The sequence below is a fragment of the Emydura macquarii genome, unplaced genomic scaffold, assembly GCF_026122565.2.
Source record: "Emydura macquarii macquarii isolate MOO-44397 ecotype Brisbane River unplaced genomic scaffold, CSIRO-AGI_Emac_v2 contig_1644, whole genome shotgun sequence".
NCBI classification, from domain to species: Eukaryota; Metazoa; Chordata; order Testudines; family Chelidae; genus Emydura; species Emydura macquarii.
In genome coordinates, this window is record NW_027131781.1 from 25,857,147 (window position 1) to 25,880,737 (window position 23,591).

A 23,591-nucleotide genomic window follows, 5' to 3' on the forward strand; every position below is an offset into this window, starting at 1 on the left:
GATTTTTTTTTTTAAATGTTTCTTACCTTCTGTTATATGTGACCATCTAGCACAACATAAAACATTCTGGATGAAACCAGAAAGCACACGTGGTGTTATTCCAAAGTAAACAATTCCTCTATAAATTCGCCCCCTGCCTTAATCCGGAATAACTTTTTAGTGTCAAAAGGACAGCGATCCCAGGTGCAGGCAACCAGGGATCCGAGGACGGACGGAGGAGTAAAACCTGGAGAGCGAAGCTGGGCCGTGGAGCTGTCAGGAAAATTTAAACCAGATTGAATCTTACAGCTCAATCGAAGGTTGGCTTTTAGCAAGATGGTTTATGTTTAACTAGACAATATATGAGCCCTATTCCCTTAACTAATTTTCCTGGTGCCGTAACTGACAAAGCATTAATCGTTTCCCTGCCATTATTTATTTATTTTCTCCGAGCCGGTCTTTGACAGGACACCTTCTTTGTCAAATGCCATTAGCCTCCGCACCGGCACACAGGCTGCAGAAGACAGATGCTGGTAATAATCGTGAAATTCTCATTATTTACCATCACTTCTAGCGTGGCTAAGTTATTTATGTCCCTTGGGCCTGGCCGGAGGCTGTGGGTTATTCTGATAGTCAATCATAGAAATGTAATGGCTCTTGTTTAATAGTCGCTCTGTCTCTCTTTGTTTCCCCGGCTCACCCGCCGCTGACCCCTGGACACATTCCGCCTCGCCCTGCTTGCTCTGGCTTTGGTTTGTGTGAATGAGTGTGGGCTGTGAAGGGATAAAGCACTGGAGAAAAATGAGCCCCAGGCAAGATTTCCCCGTGCTCTTCTGCCTGACGCGTTGCTTTTGCTGGCCCCATCCTGGGCTCCCACATGCAGCCCTGTCAGTGCATCTCTGGCCTGCTGTTCCTCTCCTGGGCCGGTCTTGGGCATCCGTGCAGCTCTGCTGACACCTCTTAGTCCTGATCTGCAGCCCCAGCTGCTATTCCAGCCCCGGGGCTCCCACACCCAAAGCTCTGCCAATGCCTCTCAGGTCTGACCTGCAGCACCTTATTACCCCAGCCTTGAGTTCCCACCCACCCAGCTCTGCCGGTGTCCTTCAGTCCAAGCCTACAGCCACTTCTGCTGCTCCGACCAGGCAGCCACTGATGGGGCTATTTTGTGATAACTAGGATGAGCCCAACAACCTGATTTTCATTGTGGCCTGAGGAACAAACCTCAGGTCTCCAGAGGTGATCACAAAATGCTCCATGGTCTCCTTTTCTTGGAGTTCAGGGATGGCTCATTAGCCTTGGAGACTCAGCTTTTTCCCCGGAGAAGTTGATGCAGTCCCCGCAAAAACCCGCACGCTGTCCTTGCCAGTGTCCCCTGTCCCCCTACAGAGGAAGGGCAGGGATGAGGGAGTTTACTTTCCATAGGCCATGCACATCTTGGGCTCTCCACCGAGCCTGCCAAGAGAGATACTAATTCGATACAACTGTGTTAGCGTTGCCCTCGTGGGGGGTACCTGCCTTGCAGGAACGGGACTGGGATGCCACTAGAGTGGGCTGAAATGTGGATTCTCCCTTCTGCAGAGAATTGCGACATTTCCCTTTGTCCCGAATTGGAACGAAAAGTTGAAATTTCAAAATTTCCTGGGAAACAAAATTTCTGAAAAATTCTGTTTCAGAAATACCAAAATCACTTCACTGGCACGCTTCCTTTGGACTTTATCCTTTCGGCTTTTATGTCATGATGCAATTATATATAAAAATTGAAACGATAAAGTTGAAACAAAGTGTGCCGATAATTTTTCGTTGAAAATGTTGGTGAAATCGATGCATTCCCACAAAACAATTTGCTTTGGTCAAATCAAACTTTCCTCTGAAATGTTTTGCCCATCTCTAGAGGCCATTGAGCAGTACTGATGTGGGCTTCATTTGACCCAGAAACTAGGTTGAGAGAGGCACCGTAGCCCACAGACCATGCTGTTCTTGCGTCCCTTGTTTTCCCTAAAAACCGCTCTCTTTATAATGCTCTCTCTGGACACTGCACATTTTGAGTGTCATAAAAGGGCAATGAAAAGGAAAGTCGGCCGCAGCTGGGAGCCAAGTTTGACTTGGCTTCCATCTGAGAGAGCATATTATAGAACAAGACCTTCGAAGTGGTCTGGGCTATCCCTGGGGAGAATAGGAATCTCCCATTAGTTGGGCGACTCACCCTCTGTACCAACCATTCCTGTTAGTCACCATCACTATCTGGACTCACCAGTTTTATTGCAATTACAATGCCAGAAATATCTCCCTTCCCAATGACATTAGTACTAGGAAAGGGTTGTCTCTTTTATTTGAATCTCACTTTGTAAGAGATTATTCGCAGTTATCCATGAGTTGATCATGCTAGCGATATCTTCTGCATCCGGACAGAAGGTGTTCACAGGGGATTAGGTATCATTCATCCCAGTAGAGATGATGGAAGATTTTCCAACTGAATATTGGTCCATCAGAAAATGCCTTTTAATCGCAATCGAAACTTTCCAGGAGAATTTGTCAGTATCGATGCAATTTAATTTAGAAAAAAAATCAAAACAAAGCTTCTCGATAAAGTCCAACGGGAATTTTTTTTGACATTTTCTGAACAGAATGTTTTCACTTTTTAAAAAAATGACAATTTTAGTTTTTTCTAATATAAAATAATTTCATTTTGAAATTAATTTTCTGTTATAATTTTTTAAATGTTAAAAAGATGAAATAGCAACAAAATGGTGCATTTTTCTCTATCTAGAAAACTTGGATGGACCCAAAACGATTTTTTAAATGTCATTTGTGGGAAATTTTGAAATTTGACCTTTTGTTCTGATTCAGAACAAACACAAGTTTTAAAATCACGGCCTTTCCCATGCAACGGAAATGCCCGTCCCGGTGCAGCTCTCAGCCCCAGTCCCATGAAGAGCAGTGGACAGTTGGCAAGATGCAATCATCCCTGGTAGAAGCAGAGTTTCAGGAACTGAGCCAAACAGTGTCATACCAGAGCCAAACTCAAAGGCACCAGCTCTCCAATGTTACCCGGCCTGTATTTATTATGGGAAAACTCCTGAAATAACCAGAGTGGCCAAGTGATCATTTAGAACTGCACAAAACTGACCAATGCAAGGAATAGGTTCATCTTTCTTTTGCCACTCCCTTTCCCTCTGGCCTGCTTCAAAATTTTAACCCAGCTCCCCTCGGTTGCCTACAACAATGGTTTTCAACCTTTCTTCATTTGCGGGCCCCTAAAAGATTTTGAATGGAGGTGCGGCCCCCTTTGGAAATCTTAGACATAGCTCTGGCCCTTCACTGGCCTACGGCACTGGCAGACAAACAGCCAAAACAGAGTTGCCGACTCTTGTGACTTAGTTGTGATATTTGGTGTTTTTCTTGAAACTCCAGATCCTGGAGTCAGGGAATCATATGGGAATCTCGGCTTTCATGTTAAAAAAAAGCACATTTCTAGCCCTCCTGGCTGTGGAGAAAAGCTAGAAAACATAACCCCAGTCACCCCTGAGGTTCAGAAAGCAGCAGCAGCTAAAAGAACCCCCAACTGGTTGTCTGTGGAGATCTCATTCTTTTTAAGCCAAGCTCATGATTTTGTTGGGCCTGACTCACGAGTGCTGAGTGCGTATGTTCGGCTCCCCTGCCTCACACGTGTGGGATAACGGATGGGACACAGTGTCCCGAGGGGCGGAAAGCAGGATGCCAGCTGCACGGCCCAGTCTGCTCAACGCTAGGCTGGAGAGCGTTTCTGAGGAATCCCTGGCTCTAGCCTCTCCGCGTTGCCTCAGGCCGTGGCGATCGGTTCAGTGCTGCGTACTCATCCAGCGGGAGTGTTTGTAATGCGTGAGTGCTACTCCTCTTCTGAGGCGCCACCTACCCTCCCGGCTCGCTGCTGCCATGTGCATGCTGCCGGGTCAGTTACTCACGTGTGGTTTGGTTTTAGAAGACAGGAAGCTCTTTGTGGGGATGCTGGGGAAGCAGCAGAGCGAAGACGATGTCAGGCGGCTCTTCGAACCCTTCGGCCAGATCGAAGAATGCACCATCCTCAGAGGGCCCGACGGAGCCAGCAAAGGTGGGAGCTGGACGGGACCCACCTGTGAGCTGGGCAAACGCAGCCGCTCGAACGGCCGCGTGCCTTGGCCTTGCCCAGGGTCACGGCCCCCTTTGTGCGGACACCTTTCCCTTAGCCTTTGTGCAGCGCTCGCCCAGGCACAAGCGTTCGCACCACAAGCGCCATGTTTGTTACGGGATGGGACATGACTGAGTCAGGGACACTCCGCGGGGCCCCTGGTGGTCACTGCCCAGACAGCGGCTGGTGAAATGAGACATTGTAAGGAGAAACAACGCTGGCCACTGGCCTCTCAAGTTCTGCGCCCCAAGCCTGCAGCCTGGCGAGGTCCTCAGGCAACCGTCCAGGACAATGGGGGTGAGCTGAGAGGCCTGTGGGTCCCAGGAGTTCATAGCAGGCACCACGGGTACCAGGGCCTGGATGACACTAGCAGGGCTTTCCGGCTGAGGCAGAGCAGAGTGGGGCAGTTGCATGGCAGTGCCTGCCCTATGCCTGGTGCGAGGCTCCGTGTCCACAGTGGGGCAGTCAGATGGGTTTGTAGGAGGAACCCTTGTAGCTCATAGCCTGGGCCTGCTGGACAGAGCTGCTCAGCCCCACTCCAAAGCAGCTGCACTGCACCCACCAAGGGATGCCCCTGTGGGATGGCACTCGGTTCATAGGGCCTAAGCGCTCCGCTAGGGAGCTGACCTGGGCCTGGCTCAGACGCTGGCTCCACCTTCCCCAGTGTGCAGCCAGCTGGCACCAAAACGCAGCCGCCTCCCCTGGCCAGCCACTGCTCCCCCTTCAACTCCAGCCTCTTCCTCCCTCTTCCCAGCCAGCACACCCCTCTCAGCTCCGGCCTCCGCACAGGCAGTGCATTGGGAGCTTTCCTCTTGCTTCCGGCCGCCACTGCCCGCTAGTGCTCTCCTGTTGACTCCAGCCCGGATTACAGCTCTCTGCTCAGCACTGACCTCCACGGCCTGTCAGTGCATTAAGGCCCACTCCTTCCCCCCAGTGAGCCCCAGGGAGCTCCCTCCCGTCCCACCAGTCCTGTGTCACCTCCATCCTCAGCAACGAACTACCCAGCTTCCCTGTCCAGCTCACCCAGCTTTGGGAGCTCACGGAAAGTCTCCCTCTAGCTCAGCCTGTCCCTCTAGCCCAAGGCTGGTAAGCAGTAACATTACTTGGCACGTATGCAGCACTTTCTGCCTGAGGATCTCAAAGCACTTGACACACGCGGGTGACTCGCAGCATAGCATCCCTGCTTTATGGACGGCCTAGTGGGCACAGAGAGGGGAAGGGACGTGCCAAGGTCACCCAGCACATCCACGTAAAGCTGGGGTGAGAACCCTAGACTCCCAAGGCCATGCTCTACCCACTAGACAATGCTGCCTTCCCTGAATGTCCTGGGTGGGCGCGACTGTGCAGGGCTCGTTAGTCTCCTGCCAGCATGTGTTGCACACATTCTCCTGCAGCTAAATGTTCCTCTTTCTGTAGCTGCCAAGCTGATCACTTGTGGCCCTTTCTCCCCCTAGGATGTGCCTTTGTAAAATACGGGAGCCATGGGGAGGCCCAGGCAGCCATCAACAGCCTTCACGGCAGCCAGACTATGCCGGTAAGTGTTAGAGGTGGGGCAGGAGAGAGAAATCGGAAGGGCTCAGCTTTCTCTTCCATTGCACGGGTGAAGTAAATGGGAGCTGCAACAAGGGAACTGGGTCCTAAGGTCAAGGAATCTTTGCTCACAGAGTGGTCCACACGCTCTCCTTTATACCTCCCTGGAGTGACTGGGCTTGCACCACTTTTAAGTGGTGGTCCCAAGTCCCGTGTACAATCAGTACGGCTGGAGCGGTCCAGGGCCTTGCTCTCACTGCTGGGTGGCAATGCCATGGGAGTTTGACCCGGCTGCCCCGCCATCCAGAGTGGCAGTGAGGGGTGGCTGGGTCAGGCAGCCTTGTGACCTGACGCACAGGGAGTTTGTTCCTGTCCAGCAGAGCGTGGGATGGCATGAGGGGGGCGCTGAGAACTCGACTCCGGTCAGCACCGGCTCACGCACTGGCTGGGTAAGAGAGGGGGAGACTTGGGGCTCATTGGAGGGGGGAGGCAGGGACCAAAAGCGGGACCTGGCTGTGGGGGGACAGGAATTTACCCCTCCCCACAAAATATCTGAATTGGCACGTCTGGTAGAGATGGAAAAGGCCTGCGTGGCCCCCGCTAGTCCAATCCCTTTTGCCAGTGCAGGGTTGCTCCCAGTAGCACAGTCACAATATAGGCAGGTGCCGTGTGGGTTTCCCCCAAACCACTTTGTTATTACCCCTCAATCCTGAACTCCAGCACCCCCTGCTAGTCTACTCCCGCCCCCCCCCACCCATCCCTCCACATGCACACAGCTTTGCCAACCCATCTGTGTCTTAATCTGCAGTGCCCCCTGCTGCTCTCATCCTGGGCATCCCACCCAGCTCTGCCCATGTCCCTCAGTCCTGGGCTGGAGTGCTTCCTGCCATACTGGCCAGGACCGGGAGCGGAGTAGTGATGTTGTGAAGTGGGACCAAATCTGCTAGGCACTAGCCCAAGATCAGCAGACCTCATCTCCGGCCTCAGGCAGGAGTTGAAACCACGTCTTGAGAGGGAGAAAGACCAGGGGTGCGGCGGTGCCGTCACGCCAATGAAGCCTGAAAAAGGATTTGCAGCTAAGCAGGGATGTTCCTGAGAGCTCACTCTGCCCGTTCCATGCCATGTCACAGCTGACATTGGGCACCAGTTGTAACATGACGTTCCCTTATATTTCACCAGGGCTCTCAGGAAAGGAATAAGCCACCGAGAAACCAGGAAGCTCTCATCTCTCTCTCCCTCTCACACATGCCTCTGCATCTCGGGGCGAGTCTATACTTAAAACTGACAGCAGCACAGCTGTATCAGCACAGCTGTAAGAGCGTTTGTGTAGCGCCAACATAATGAAACCACCTAAATGAGCAGCAGTAGCTATCCGGCATAGCGCTGTCCACGCTAGCTAGGGTGACCAGATCGCAAGTGTGAAAAATCAGAACACGGGGTGGGAGGACAATAGGCACCGATGTAAGAAAAAGCCCCAAATATCGCAACTGTCCCTATAAAATCGGGACATCTGGTCACCCTAATACTAGTGCTTATTCTGGCAAAACTTACTTCGCTCAGGGGGATGTTTTTCACATCCTTGAGCAACAGAAGTTTTGCCGGCATAAGTGCACGTGTAGACAAAGCCTGAGTGTCCTTGGCAGGAAAGGGGTGTAAAATTGCAGTCTCAGGAGGCACTAAAAGGGGTATAGAAATAGGCACTCACGTTGGCCAGTCTTTCTTCCCCTCCCTCCACCCACACCATGGTGCTTGCTGATTAATCCAATCACCGACTAATTTGATCCTCCATTTAGTTAGATCAAAATCTCAGGGATCAAACAATTTGTTGTAAAAATAACACCAGGTCCATCCTTCCTTTTTATCAACGCTGAGCTCTCTAGGTGGATGTTGGGGGTAATTCAATCAGTGGCTAGAGAAAGTTGCCATTTAATTAACAATGAAGGTCAACATTCTGAATGGGAGAGGAAGGAAGCAGAGGCCAGGGAAGAAAAGACTACTACAATTAAACATTGCATTGAGCGGACACCACGGTGGAAAAGGTGGGCCAAATTCTTTCCTGGCGTGACTGCATCGAAGTCAGTGGAATCATGCTGGACATGAATTAGCATCGGCACACGCAGGGCAGACTGTGCCTGCAATCTGGCGCTCGTAGAATATACAAGATCAGTCACTCGCATAAATCAGGTGATGGGTTCATACCACAGAGAAATAAAAGGAAGTCTCCCCATGATCTCCCAAGCCTGACCTCAACTAAGGTGACCCTATTTTCAGAATCAGAAACTTTTGTGGCAACATGTTTTAAGATTTATTCATACAAAACCCCAAAGTCCACTTATTTTTAATGTGCGCCAGCTTCTGACTCATCTGCAACACGTTCATGTTTTTCAGGGGGGAGGATTTTTTTCTAGTAACCTAGAGTCTGAATGAGTGTAACATTCTCTCTGAGCAAAACAGCAACGTGGACAGTGTCTATGATCATTTAGCTTCTCGCTTCACTCCAAACTCTGTTCATCACTCTAAACACTCATTCTATTGGACTGTTGGGTCCTGTAAATGCAGAGCACATTCGACTTGGGACAACCTACAACAAGAACAGACGTTTTGTAGTTATTAAAAAACCCACAAATTCTGATAGGTGCAATGAAAAGCGGGGCCATTCCAGCTAGCCTGAAAGACGTTCCAGGGACGGAATATAAAAAAATCTGGGCCTATGCAGGACACCAGAACATATGGGCCAGATTCACAGCTGGTGTAAATTGGCATAGCTCTATTGACTTCAGTAGCGCTATGCTGATTTATACCAGCTTAGCTTCGCCCTCCCCCAGTCACTCACACAGAAGTTGCAGCTAGAGAGGAGAGATCGATCGGGGGGTTAATAAAACAATCTGATGGAGAGTAAAGAAACCGGCCAGTTGCCATCAGAAATGTTATGTGCCAGGTTAATCACCCTTATTTATCCTCTCCTCTAAGGCCTACCTAGCATTGCCTGCTGCCAATGTTCATGTCCGGAAGTGATGCAACCATGTTTTCGCTCTCCTAGGGTGCCTCCTCCAGCCTGGTGGTGAAGTTCGCAGACACAGACAAGGAAAGGACTTTAAGGCGGATGCATCAGATGGCAGGACAACTAGGGATCTTTAACCCGATGACCATCCAGTTTGGAGCTTATGGGGCATATACACAAGCGGTAGGAGATGCTGCCTGCTCAGATGTGGGGGGGAGGGGGTGAATCCTTCATCAGAGATGTAGGGCATCGCCCCTGGGTGTCCTTCAAAGAACTGACACGAAGACATTCACATATACTGCAGATGCCCTAGCTTTAGGGTACCCATAATGAATTCTTAGCAGTAGGGTGACCTGGTATCCGTAAAGGCCCAGGTATTGGCCAGTAAGGTCCAGGACACATGGGAGCTGGTCTGCCCACCACTTTGGAAAAGATGTGACACGCCGTGAGACCATTGCTCACTCCCTCCAACCATGGCTAGCCCTCTCTTCCCACCACGGAGCGGCGGGGCTCCAGGAGTAAAAACAGTCACTTCCTTCAAACTCATCACTTTGGAGGCCAAAAAGCTTAAACAGTGGCTTATTGTTAAGGGTCCAATTTGGTCACAGATCCCAGGCTGTCCAGGACTTCTGGGGCGGGGCTGGCGCAGCTGATCGGCGGCTCGCCCTGGGGTCACTGAACAGCTAACTGGGCACCCTGCCCAGGCACTCAACAGCTGATTGGTGGTGGGCCCGGGCTAAAGCAGCTACAAGCCCCAGCAGCTCTGTTTTCCTCCCTCCTTCAGGGTATTTTAGTAAAAGTCAGAGCCAGGCTGCAGCTTCCACGAATTTTTGTTTATTGCCCGTGACCTGTCCCTGGCTTTTACTAAAAATCCCCATGACAGAATCTTAACCTTACTTATTGTACAGGAATTTCCTCTGATTTTTGTGGCAACTGTCTTAAGTGACGTTTACAAGACTCGGTGTGTGCTAGCCATGCCTAGCAGGCACGTTTAATCAAATACCCCCCGATAGTGAAGTCACATCAGAAACGCATTGCAATGCCTGTCAGGCAAAGCTGGCAAATTCACATTCAAGCCAAAACAAAGCCCTTAATCTAATGCACTGTGCATTGCTTTTGCAACATGTGTGTTTTTAAAGCATCCCGCTGTCAGAGGCACCGTGCAATACCCCAAAGTAACGAGTAAGTCTATCTCCAAAACAGCCGTATGCTTTGGTACAATTTACCATAATGGCTCTGTGGATCTTTGTTTCTGAGAGGCCCAGGTCCAGAGTAGCAGGTCCCACTGGGGTGCAGTGGAAGGATGCATTCAGCCCACAACAGCCCAGACTGCTCGGCTTGTCAGCCTCTCGCTTTCATCTACTCAGTCAAGGACAGCCTAGGAGAAAGTGTTGCAGTGGAATGGAGCAGGGCACAATATGTAGCACTTTTCATTCCAAAATGGTAGATTGGGCTAGACGCAGGAATCACTGGGTGGAATCCCCTGGCCTGGTTTGCAGGAGATGAGACGAGATGATCATAACGATCTGTGTGGACCTTAAGATCTGTGACCCTATGCTTGACAAAGCAATGCTTTGGGCGAGGGTGATGCGGTGATGGGAAGTAAGCACTCCGCAGTAGCTCAGACACCGCCTTAGACCTGCCTGACCCAGGGAGGGAATGCTGGCACAATGTTTTTCTGAACAAACTCTTTTATTTCAGTCTGCAAAGTACCTAGGGACAGCTAGAAAGTAGGACCTCAGAGTTACTGGCTAACTGAAGGCTCTGCATCTCTAGCCATGCAACAGAAGACTCTGTCTACATTCAGAACGGCAGGCTAGTGTTAGAATTTGATAAGAGCCAAAGTCCTGTAATGGCAGCAGAATCCACGTCTTTCTGGCACAGAGACAAGGTGCTGCTAATAGAATTGTGCAGACCAAAGAAGGATACACGATTCGCTACTGTCAGCTGTGCGATATTTTCTCGCACACCATTAAACACACAAAGAAGCAGACAAGGGAAGAGACAAACTCAGCCAAAAATCTCCAGATCGAAACCTTCCCTGAACTGTGGGATGGTTTAGAACCAGAGCTGCAACCAGAGTCACTGGAGTTCGTGCTTCTCTTCAAAATCCATAGACTCATAGCAGTTTAGGGTTGGAAGGGACCTCAGGAGGTATCTAGTCCAACCCTCTGCTCAAAGCAGGACCAGCCCCAACTAAATCATCACAGCCAGGGCTTTGTCAAGCTGGGACTTAAAAACCTCTAAGGATGGAGATTCCACCACCTCCCCAGGTAACCCATTCCAGTGCTTCATCACCCTCCTAGTGACAAAGTTTTCCTAATATCCAACCTAGACCTTCCCCTCTGCAACTTGAGACGATTGCTCCTAGTTCTGTCACCTGCCACCACTGAGAACAGCATAGCTCCATCCTCCCTGGAACCCCCTTTCAGGTATTTAAAGGCTGCTATCAAATCCCCCCTCATTCTTCTCTTTTGCAGACTAAACAAGTCTAGTTCCCTCAGCCTCTCCTCATAAGTCTTGTGCTCCAGCCCCCTAATTGTTTTCATTGCCCTCCACTGGACTCTCTCCAGTTTGTCCACATCTTTTGTAGTGGGAGGCCCAAAACTGGACACAATACTCCAAATGCGGCCTCACCAATGCCGAATAGAGGGGAATAATCACTTCCCGCGATCTGCTGGCAATGCCCCTACTAATGCACCCCAATATGTCATTAGTCTTCTTGACAGCAAGGGCACACTGCTGACTCATATCCAGCTTCTTATCCACTGTTATCCCCAGGTCCTTTTCTGCAGAACTGCTGCCCAGTCTGTAGCTGTGCATGGGATTTTTCCATCCTAAGTGCAGGGCTCTGCACTTGTCCTTGTTGAACCTCATCAGATTTCTTTTGGCCCAATCCTTCAATTTATCTAGATCACTCTGTATCCTATCTCTACCTTCTAGCGTATCTACCACTCCCCCCAGCTTAGTCTCATCCGCAAACTTGCTGAGGGTGCAATCTACCCCATCCTCCAGATCATTAATGAAGATGTTGCATAAAACCGGCCCCAGCACCAACCCCTGAGGCACTCCGCTTGTGACCGGCTGCCAACTAGACATCAAGCCGTTGATCACTATCCATTGAGTCCAATGATCTAGCCAGCTCTCTATCCATTTTATAGTCCATTCATCCAACCCATTCTTCTGTAACTTGCTTATAAGTATACTGTGGGAGACTGTATCAAAAGCTTTGCTAAAGTCAAGTTTTTCACGTCCACCACTTTCCCCACATCCACAGAGCCAGTCACCACTTCACAGGAAGCAATCAGGTTGGTCAGGCAGGACTTGTCCTCGGTGAATCCACGCTGACAGTTCCTGATCACCTTCCTCTCCTCCAAGTGCTTCAAAATGGAAATTAATTTATCCAAACCCATTCCTGCTCTTGGAACTGAGGGAAAGATGTCAGTAACTCAGGGCCAGGCCGGCCCTGCGTCTCACTCCATACAAGACCTGGGGCTGTCACAGGCCACGGTGCAGATAGCTACGCAGGAGGGGGTGACTGGCTCGTGGATACAGAGGAGAAAAGCTCATTTGTAATTCCCTTCCTTCTCCCTTCGTCTCCTTTTCTCTTTCCTTTTCCTTTCTTCATTGTTTCCTTTTTGTCCTTCCGTTTCTCCCTTTCTCGTCTGCTTCTTCCCTCTTTCCTTCTTTCTTTCCTTAAGATAATGCAGCAGCAGGCAGCCCTGATGGCTGCAGCACAAGGGACCTGCCTCAACCCCATGGCAGCCATCGCCGCAGCCCAGATGCAGCAGATGGCAGCCTTTAACGTCAGCGGACTAGTTGCTGCTCCTATGACTCCCTCATCAGGTATTTGTCACCCCCCGCTGCTCGGGCTCTCTGAGGTGGGTTTCCAGGGCCTGCACCCATCTGGTGTCAGCCCCTCTGGGGTGGACCCTCTTGGAACAGGGAAGTCCTTGTCAGGGACGCAGAGCAGACTCGCAGTCTCCCTGCTTAGCAGACTTTGCCTATGGGATGATTTGTTTACAGCGAACAAGCCCGCAGTCCCTCTCCACCTCCCTCGCCCCCAGAACCTCCCGTGTGGGCCCCTGAATCCCCCCTTCACCTCCCCAAGACACTCAGCGCTAAAGCTCTCATTCTTTCTCCCCGGTGCCCCCGTCTCTCTGGGGTACAGGTACAAGCACACCTCCAGGGATCGGCACGGCGCCCGTCCCCAGCATAGCCACGCCCATTGGGGTGAATGGGTTCAGCCCTCTACCGCCACAGACCAATGGGCAGCCCACATCAGAGACCATTTACACCAATGGAATCCATCCATACCCAGGTAGGTCCCGGGGAACGTTCCCCAGCCAGCGGTCCTGCTGTTTAAATGGCTTGTGCCTGGCTGCTGCAGGTGAGACAGGTGGCAAGGAGAAGGCTGTGCGGATGCACGAGCATTGCCCCCGTGCCTGCCACATGGGGCAGGGCCACCTCTGCGGCTCCTGAGGGCTAGTGCCCCTGTCAAAAGTGGCAGGGAGGAATTGGGGGCCGTGCCTGCTCTCTGCCCCTGCCCACCCTCTGCTGCTGTGAGGGTGCTGTGAGGGTGTGAGGCTCTGACCCGCAGGAACTCAGGGAGTCAAACCCCCCCGAGACACAGAGCTCCCTGCTAGAGCACAGCAGCACCATGCTATTCTGGGCACGGGACGGTGCCTGGATGTCCCAGCGTGACTTGAACGGGATAAAGAGAAAAGCCAGTGGTAGCAGAGTGAGCACCCCTAGATCACTGCTTTAGAACAGGCTGAGGTTAGGTGTGCGGATGTGCTTGATGGCTCAGGCAGTCAGTGATAAGATACTGGCTCCTTCAGCTCTAGCTCGCCAGCTCCTATCCTTTCGGGTTCAGGAAGGATCAGAACCTGTACCCATTGAGCGTCTGCTGAGTGAGAAAATGCCATGCAGCTTGCTACTAACTAATGGGGCACTGTACTCTGAGGAGGGCCACCCTGCTGGGCAGGAGAGCAGTAGGTCAGCCATTGAGGGCAGGGGCTGCGTCCGGAGCCATGGGTCTCTGCTGGCTGCATTTGCTGTGTTCTGGCTCTGAGCAGCATAGAGAGGATGAACACGGTCAGAGCTGGGCAGGAATTTCTCAGGGACACATTCTAGCCTAGGAAAATCTCGCTAGGAAGGGTCAGCTTTGACAAATTCCCCCTGTTGTCCAAAAATTGGGAAGAACGTTATGAAATTGTCGAAATGTCCCATGGCAACCTTTTCTAGATGAAAAGGTCTGTTTTTCAGTTCAGAACGACTCGTCGCATCACAACAGAAGTCAGTTTACAATAGGCATTTCAATTTCAAAGGTCAAAATTGAAATGAACTGTTTCGGAACGATCAAAATGGATCATTTTTGACCGTTTGTCCTGATTTGAGATCGGAAATATCATTGAAATCGCAAACGTTGTTGCTGAACAAGAAGATCTGAACCTGAAAGGCACTAAGAACCCCCAACTCCCATTAAAATGACTTACAGGGGAGAGCACTTGGCGCCTCACGAGGTCAGGCATCTGAGTAATTAACAGTGATCAGGGTGTGTCTGTTACTTTGTTTCTCAGTATAGACTGCTTTGCTGAGTGGTGGTAGGGGACGGGACAAAAAGCCAACAGGAAAATGATAGGAGGACAAATGTTCTGCTGTATCTGAGTGATTCCTCCTGGCTGTTCCTGCTGCAAAATCTGTTTCTTCTCTGGTTTATCTTGCTTATTCTTTCTTCCTTCTCCCTTCTTTTCTCTTCCCAGCTCAAAGTCCCACTGTGGCAGATCCCCTCCAACAAGCCTACGCAGGCATGCAGCACTATGCAGGTCTCAAACTTTGCTTTGCAATTCTCTCTCTGTCTCTGCCTTTCACTCTTTCTCTGTTTCTTGGTTTGTTTTTCTCGCCTGGTGGCTTTTTAAGTGAAAAAGAGCATGAAAGGAACTGCATGGGGTGGGGAGGGGGGAACCGAGGGAGGAAAAGGGGATACTTTGCTAGATCTTACAACTCCATGTTTTGGTGAACATCTCTTCTTACTTGCAACCATGCAAAGCAATGGATTCCCCATCATGTGGCATCTGTAAGTTAAGGGATCATTTCCGAAAAGACATACAACCACAGGAGATTGGGATCAGTGCAGGAATCACTGGGTGAAACTCTCTAGCCTTAATTGTGTGAGAGGTCAGACTACAAAGATGATGTCAATGACCCCTTCTGGCTGTAAAATCTGTGCATTCTCAGGAGGCTGAGAATGGGAAGTGTCTTGCAAAGAACCCAGAAAAGAGCAGAGGTGAGACCCTGATCTTTCTGCTTGTTCCCGAAAAAGCTCCATTCCCAGCAATGAAGCCAGGAAATAATTCTGAGTTGGGCATGCTCATTTACATGCCTATACCCCAGGACACTGGTTAATTTAAGATACTGGTGGGTAGGATGAAAGTTTTAATGCAAATAAGCCTGAGATAATTCAGCAGCGGACAGCTCGCTCGCAGCACAGATATACATTAAGAGACTGCTAGGGAGAAAGAAGCAGCCACAGAGCGTGAGAGGGATGTGGGGTAATGGTGGAGAACCAACTCAATATGAGCTCCTATAGAGAGTCAATTGGGTTGAAGGTCAGGTCAGTACCGTTCTAGTAGGGGAGTTTGGTGGGAGATCACTTGAAAAAAAGAAGAGGTTCTAATTAGGTTTGCGAAGATTCTGGTTTTATTTGCTGTTGATCATATCAAAGGGCTTTTTTTCCTGAAGGGTTTTTTGGGACTTGTTTTTTTCTTTTACCAGTTTACATTTTTGTAATAGCAGGAAATTTGAAAAAAAACAAACCCTCAGATATTCATAACCCCGGTGTGTTCAAAAGATGGTGATTGTAGGAGATGGGAATCTCACAGACTCAGAAATAAAGTCATGTTGTAAGATCGTCATGAGCTTTGATGATAATAATTTAACTAGGGATGATCAAAAATTTTCCATTGAAATTGTTTTTTGCCAGAAAACGGGATTTTGACTAGATGGAATTTTTTGCAAAATGTGCCTGTTTTTCACCAAAAAATTGTTTGGTTTTTTTTTTGCTTAAAACCAAATGCCTGAAAACTGAAATATTTCTGTAAGGAAATGCTGCTGAAGTGCCTCATGGGAATTGTAGTTCAGGCACCTCACGTCTCCTCTTTGCTCTGTGGGCCAGGCTCCCCTCCCGGACTACACCTCCATCACATACCATGGCCAGGGACTCCCAGGATGCACCACTTCCCCTCACCCTGGTGCGTCATGGGCAATATAGTTTGAACAGGGAGCCTGGGATATAGGGGACGCTGGGAGCATGTGGCACTTGAACTACAGTTCCCATGAGGCAATACAGTGGCATGTCCAAAAACAAATATTTCCGTTTGGTTTTCAGCCTAAATATTCAGATTTTGATTCTTTTTTTCCTACCAGAATTTTCAGTGGGGAAAAAAGCTATTTTCTGATCAGCTCTAAACGTAATAGTTCATTTTTAAGCATTATGGGATGCTACTAGAGTCTCTCACATACATTCTAACAGACAGGCAGGGTTTGCCTGAAAAACCTCGCCCTCCGAGCAGGTATTTAATCTGCGGGGCAAGGGTTAATTGAGTTACTCTTAGTAGCAGTAGAAGTAGCATGTAGAGGCTGAGATTGGAGCCCTACTGTGCTAGGCTCTCTACAGATGCATAGTAAGAGACAGTTACTGCCACAAACTGCTTACAATCCCGCTAGACAAGACAGGCAAAAAAAAGTATTGTTATCCTCATTTTATAGGTGAGAACTGAGCAGAAAAATTTAAGTGATTTGCTCAAGGCCAAAGAGAGAGTCTGTGGGTGATAGAGTTGGAAAGTGGTCTCAGAATTCCAGTCCAGTACTTTAAGCACACAACCATCCTGCCTTTCTGAATGGTTCTACTCGCTCACTGTTGCAACTGGCTTGTTACCCCACCTAGACACAAAGGAAGAGGAAGAGTCTCTCTAGTCAAAGAGGATATAGGGTGTGGGCTGAGCAACTCCCAGGGATGAATCTTGGGAGCTGCCTATCTTGGTAAGAAGGCTTAGGCTGGCTTTTTTGTTGTTTCACTTGGAATTCTGTTTGTAAATAAAACCAAATCCTAGGAAGGAGTTACATGCTGAACCAATACAGTGTGTGTGACCTACATGCAGAAAGGTGGGAAAGCCTGTTCTCTCTCACACACACACACTTCTCAGCCTTCACATTTAATTTAATTTTTAAAAATTTGCTCTCTTTTAATGTTAATCATCACCAGTGGAACCATTCTTCACTTGTTTTTTGGATGGGGGAGAATTAATTGGTTACAGACATTTCCTGGTTAAAACTGAATCCTTCCAAGCCTACTGTAGTTATGCACACTGCAGGGGTATTATACCCGAGGTGAGACAGCATCTGGCATACCATATGCAGGTCTGGTCTCTGCTCTCTTACAATAGATACTGAGAAGATAGACATGCAAACAAGGGAAACCAAAGTGATACAGAGACACGAGAATTCCATCAGCAAGAAAAGACTAAAGAAGCTGTATTTATTTATTTAGCCTAAAGAAAGTGTCCTTGAGGAGGGCATGGTGATGCTGTATAAATACTGAGGACCAGATCCTCAGCTGATATAAATCAGTGTAACTCCAGTGATTTCATTTATGATCTGATCCTGAAAGAGCAATAATAAAGAAAGAGAGAAAGAAAATGATTATTTACATAGAAACTAAGGGATGGGTTTTACTCTTAGTTATACTGGAGTAAATCTGGAGTAACTTGAGATCAAAATAGGGATCAGGCCCTGCAAGCCAAATTCATCCCTAGTGTTTCTCTATTTACTTCAAATGAGTTTATAGCAAGGATGAAACAACACAGAAGTGGGCATAAGTCTTCTTCCTGTTGCTTACTGCTTCCCAAGTTCCTCCTTAAGTTCTGCTCAGCTCGCTCTGTTGGTCCTCTCTCACTAGAAAGCTCCTCCTACCTTCCTAATATCTAGGAGGGATAAGGAAATACCTTCCTCATTGAATCAGCAGATCCCACATAACACTTTCCAGCAGGACCATCATCTGCTGACAGAGTGGGGCTTTCTCTGCCAGCCTGCTACAGGGAATCACATGGCTAAAAAGTTTGCACAATACATTGAAAAGAGACTGTTGGAATTGACTGTAAGCTGTGGGGTTTGATTCCTTTTGTTGTATTATAATGAACATGTCTGGAATTACCCCTCACTCCAGACAATTCGTATGTGCTATTCAGAGCTTCTCCAGAGAAGGAAATAGCAGCTGGCCCTCTTTTTATTCTGCAGAAATAATGCTGTAAAAAAAATGCTGCTCAAGGGTATTTAATCCAATTAATTAAGTTTTTCTGTCCTAATACAGAAAAATACACATTTCTGTTAAAAGCGTGCACTCTAAAACACACTGCAGCACTGAGCCAGTGCCTACAATTGAGCAGAGCATGACTGGTGGGACTGAGAGCTAGTCATTGCACAGATAGAATATATCTGAAATGGGAAATAGGTTTACACCAGCACAGATTTTTGCCCCTGTTCATTGTTGTTGTTCCATGTCATACAGCAGCAACTGGAGCACCAACTGTGATCGGGCCCCATTGCGCTAGGCGCTGTACATACAGATAGTCAGAGATGGTACCTACCATCCCTAAGGAGCTTGCATTCCAAATAGACAAGACAGACAAAGGGTAGGAGGGGAAACAGAGGTACAGAGAAGAGAAATGACTTGTCCAAGTCATATAGCAGGTCAATTGTAGAGCAAATCTGCCTCCCATGACTGCTCAACTAGACCACGCTGCCCCCTCTGTGCTTGTTATTCAGCATGGACAGCGTCATACCACAAATGTCTCAGAATAGAGTGACCAGGTTGTGTGTAGGTTCACACTCTTAAATGTATGGGCCAGTTTCTGATCTCACTGAAACAGAGGTAAATCAGGAGTCAGTGGAGCTACCTGGGGTTAACCCAATGTGAGACCAGAGTCAGGCACCATGGGAAGGAGGCACTGACATGAACTGGATGTCTGGAGCAATACCAATTGATAGATGATACAATCTCGGCAGAGGCCTCCAAGGATCAGCTGAGCACTGAATGCAAAGAATGCGGGACGTGGAGTCTCCTCCAGTAACAATGGGCCAATCTCCGAGACATCAGAGATTCAATCTGGATAAATCCCCACAAGTTCTGAGACTGTCTGAGCCACCTCCAAATGATTACAAGGATCTGCAAAGAAGACCATAAATCTCATGAGAACAGGATTTTTCAGTAGCTTTAAAGTTCTTCCTGCTTCTCATCCAACCAGAAATACCACCAGGACAGCTTGTTTCATTGTATTCAAATGCTTCTGCTTCCCAGCCAGACCAGAACCCAGAGGGGCAGAGGCACTGAGCAAAAGTGGTTGAAAGTTAAAACAGATTCTCAGATCAGCTATGGAGATGAGCAAAATCACGTTCAGTATCAACGGGGTGAAGAAAAGAGCAGCACGTGCAGGAAAGCATGAGAAAGTGTTCCAGGGACGATTGATGCATGCTCATTTCCAGTCAGGATAGAAGTGCGAGCTAAAGAGAACCAGCAGAAGCCCGTATTGTGGAAAGAAAGCTCCTGTCTGTTTGTAAAAGAAGGATTTGGACATGCGTGCATTGTCAGCCAGCTGGTATGGTACAGCAAGAAGCAACCTTCCATCACCCCAGGCAGAAGCTCCTGGAGAGGGACAAGGACCTCCCCGTTACCCCTACAAGAACCCATGGGGAGCAGGAACCCATGTCCCTGGAAGGCCCTATAAATGGGGGAGCAAACTGCTGGGTTTCCCCTAGTGAAGAGGTGCCATGGCAGAAAGGAGTGGTTGGGTTCCGGCAACATAGTGGTGGGTATGTGGATGGAGGAATGGCTGGACCACTCCCATCTTTCTCTGGGAGGGTGGGAGGAAAGTTCGGAGGAGTCCTCAGCCGTTCTGAACCTCAAAAATGCTTCTGTTTGATTCCACTTCTAGGACTGGGTGGGGGAATTCTTATTATTTTACGAGTTCGTTCACCGAGCCATCTCACTGACTGACCTGCTACCCAGGGCGAATGGTTCCTCTGTACTCCTCGTTCCCTGCTCAGTGTCGCACTGAGAAAGGGGCTTGACAGATTAGTGGTTGTACTGATGAGGAGCAAAAAATGTCCAGCAAATGCCACTTTCCTGGATTACATAAAGGGGGAAAGACCGAGCCCCTGCCGGGTTTGGTAATTGAATGCCCAGCCCAGCAGTTTCAGATGAACTTCACAGTATTGAGAAGTCACACTGTGAATAAAACTGTCCTGGGGACGCCCGGACCTGGTCACAGAAGCCTTTTTATGTACTTCTCATAGGGCTGGTCCAGACAGAGAGGGGATTGGGTGGAAGCAAATAATCCACCATGTTTGGGGATATAAACTGATCCCTGGCTGAGGTCAGGAGGGGATATGGCCCTAGGGTGCTGGGTGGGCCCTGCACTGCTTCAGGTGGGACGTAAAATCCAAGAAAGATTCTCCCTGAAGTCCCCCAGGGTTTGCAGAACCCCAGTGCTCTATGGGACCTTTCATTCCCATGGGCGCAAGAGTTTTCTTTCCTCCCCAGCCCGTCCCGCTCCCCCTTTTTCCACATCATAAAGTGTGAATTCTTTTGTGTGCTGTCACACGCTGTCTCCTGTCTGAATCCCACACGATAGCGGTCACGGGCGTAGGACTAGGAGCTATGGGGACGAAGCAGAAGCAGCTTCCTGGGCAAGATTAGCAGTGATTCCTGCAGCTTCCAAGCTGAGCCCAGCTAGAGAAGCCAAAGTGCTCATGACAATGTGGTCCGCAGGCCTGGGTGTGTCTGAACTGTTCACTGGGGGGTGACGTTTTGTGCCGTCTAAACGGAGCCGAGCGGAGCGCGGAAACTTGACCCTTTTGTTTTTCTGTTGTCCAGCAGCATACCCAGCCGCCTATGCACCTATCAGCCAGTCCTTTCCCCAGCAAGCACCCATCATGCCGCAGCAGCAGAGAGAAGGTAAGGAGGAGCAGTGTTCTGGAGGGAACAGGCTGAGTTGCCTGATAAACAAGGATGAATTCATTTAGGTGGGCGTGTGCTCTGGTCACATGTACAGCTGTATGGCTGTTCTGGGGTGGGGGAGCAGCCCTAAAAGTGTGGGATCTGTTGGTCAGTAACGTAGTGTGGAGGGGGGAGAGAAAGAGAGACCATTAAAAAGGAAAGGTAAGTGAGTGCTGTTAGATTTTGCTGCTTTAAAGACCATAGGAAGTCTGAGAAGGAAACATTTCCAGGACAGGAGATAAATGAGCAGGTCCTATCATTTGAAAGGAAATATCCGGGGGGGGTCTATTTTCCCAGGTTGAGGTAGGTGAGTGAAGGCCATGCTACCAGAGATGCTTAATGGAAATCAGCCTTATCCCTAGAAGGAGAAGAATTAACGGTAGCACTCAGTGGTATGTGGTAGGTGTTTTCATGTAATTCCAGAGCTTGATGGTTGGATGATATATAGATGAATGGAGAGGATGGATGAGTGGTAGGCGATCTGCAAATAGAGAAATGGGGAGATTGAAACATGCCAAGAAAGGTAGATGAAAAAAATGAAAAGAAGAAGATGAGAGGAAACATAGATGGAGAGGTGGAGTGGGGGTGATGGACAAATGGACAAGGGGCATATGAAGGGATCTGAATGAACTGGTGAAAGGAATAGATGGATTGTTAAGTGAACATTTAGATTGATGAATGGGCAAACAGTTAAATGAAAAGATCTAGAGATGTAGGGAGAAATTTGTGGGTGTAGATGGCTGGCTATGTCAGCAGAGAGATAGGCAAAGCAATGTTGGGCCATCTGGGTGACTGGAGTAACGGGTAGCTGGACACATTTTGAAGTAGACAGGTGAATTGACAGAAGGATGCACTAGTGATTTACTAGATAGATGACTAAGAGGCTGAAGATGCTCATTGCAATGAAAGCTCAGATGCAGTACACTGCACAAGTCTGAGAAAGAGGAGGAAGACACACGTGGCCTCTTTGCTAATGGGTGGCTGTTCTTTGTGTGTGCATGTGTGTTATCCCAGGTCCCGAAGGATGTAACCTGTTTATTTATCACCTGCCCCAGGAGTTTGGAGATGCGGAGCTCATGCAAATGTTTTTGCCTTTTGGCAACGTCATCTCTGCCAAAGTCTTTGTTGACCGTGCCACCAACCAAAGTAAATGCTTTGGTAAGTACCAAAGAATCTGCTCTCATCTTTCCCTGCAGGAGTTTTGCAACATTGGCTTCTTTGGATAGTTGGATTCCCTGTTGCATTTCACACGGAAGATCATTTTGATGCATAGTGTTGCTGTGCTTCATTAAGGAGCCCGTTAAGCCAATCAGTGGCCAGGCTTACTAGCAAATCTGAGCTATTTGGGAAACACATGGTACATTTCTTCAATTCCATTCCAGTTACACACAAAGCAATCAGCAAATGAACACTTGCTGCCTGAACAGATAGGAGAGAGACTAGACCCTGCGTCCCCTCTGCAGTCCCCATCATTATCAATATGTCCAGACTAGTACAGAAATAGGCTGGAAATGTGCCTAAAAGGACTGACCGCTAAAGAAGCAACAAAACTCATAGGTAGGCTTCTGCAGGAGGGTATCTGTACAATGGGCATGAGATGGTGTGTTAGTGCGTTCCTTTCGGACAGGAGCTTTCCTGTTCTGGGAGGTTGCTTGCAGGTCCCACAGGCTGAGATGTTATCTTTACAAATGGATAAAAGTTGATTTTTGCCACATGAAATTTACCCAAACACGAAGGGTTTTGTGGCAAAGTGAAACTGGTAAAATGTTATGCCCAGGGCTTCCTTCCTTTCATTCCACCCCCTTCCGTCCCTCACCCCTTCTACTCCCAGGAAAACTACATGATGCCTGAACTGTGCCGACCGCATAGACTTTGGCCTGAAGAAAATAGCAAACAAAATCACTTCTCATTAAGATCTCATGCACTGTTTACATAGGTACCAGGACTTGAGCGGGATGTTGTGCATTGGCCTTCTAGTCAATGGTCTGCCCTGAAAAGAGTGTGTAGAGCAAAGTACTGCAATTCCCATCAGTCAGTGGGGCAGCCTGATGCTTCAACACAGTTTGTTGAGGTTGTAACGAGCAATGGTGGCTAAGGGAACTGGAGGGCAGTGAATACCTCTGTCCAGTTAAGACTAGAAGGACAGATACTACGGTGATGAGCTTAGTAGGAGAGTGGATGGATGGTTGGTAGAGATACCCCCAGTGAATTGGGATAAGCTAGGTAGCACTTGGTTCCAGATACTATCCCAGAGAATGTTTCCTGTCCTTTGCTCTGACCTGCACAGTTACTAAGTTTTGGACAAGGCATGGATTTTTAGGTGGGCAGAAAAGTATATTAATAAGAAAGAAAAGATGTTTTCAGGTAAAATGTCACAAGCTTCCACACCCCTGCAGAGCTGGGGCAAAGACAAACTTGAGTGTGGAGTTTGTGTGAAGACGTGTACGCCGTCCTCTTTACAGTGAAGTCTTGTTTAGCGGACGGACGTACCCTGACGTCAACTCCCTAACCCTGTGTTTATCCCATGCCAGGCCCTGCTCAGTCGACGGGCGTAGCATCAAGATCAATTGAATGTTTCTTTGTACACGGTCGTCTGGGCTATGTAGAAAGAAGGCCTGAGAGTTGTGTCCAAGGTCCATTTCACATAGAATGCAGGCACGGCAGAAAGTCTGTCTGATTTCACTTGCCATGAGCAAGCACAGCATCGTGTATCTGTACGCGTACATTGGGCCAGCACTTCAGCTGGAGTACAACACTATTGTTTCGTTGAGGTCCATGGAGCTATATCAGTTTACACTAACTAATGCTCCAGCCCAGTTATTTTATGGCTGTTGCAGGCCTGAACCAACCCATCCGGCCAAAAGATCCAAAGGACTGGTATT

General features: G+C 48.7%; 1 protein-coding gene across 2 annotated transcripts in view; it reads left to right on the plus strand.

The window, feature by feature from the left end:
• Nucleotides 1-23,591, plus strand: part of CELF6 (CUGBP Elav-like family member 6) — a 180,057-nt gene that overhangs the window by 122,996 nt on the left and 33,470 nt on the right. Inside the window, exons 4-11 of one of the 2 annotated variants that reach the window (XM_067555986.1) lie at nt 3,938-4,066; nt 5,578-5,657; nt 8,694-8,837; nt 12,356-12,500; nt 12,826-12,975; nt 14,420-14,482; nt 20,587-20,667; nt 21,724-21,867. In XM_067555986.1, the coding sequence (XP_067412087.1) occupies nt 3,938-4,066; nt 5,578-5,657; nt 8,694-8,837; nt 12,356-12,500; nt 12,826-12,975; nt 14,420-14,482; nt 20,587-20,667; nt 21,724-21,867 (936 nt within the window). The remainder of the gene's footprint in view (nt 1-3,937; nt 4,067-5,577; nt 5,658-8,693; nt 8,838-12,355; nt 12,501-12,825; nt 12,976-14,419; nt 14,483-20,586; nt 20,668-21,723; nt 21,868-23,591) is intronic. The other variant, XM_067555987.1, reaches the window with a different exon arrangement.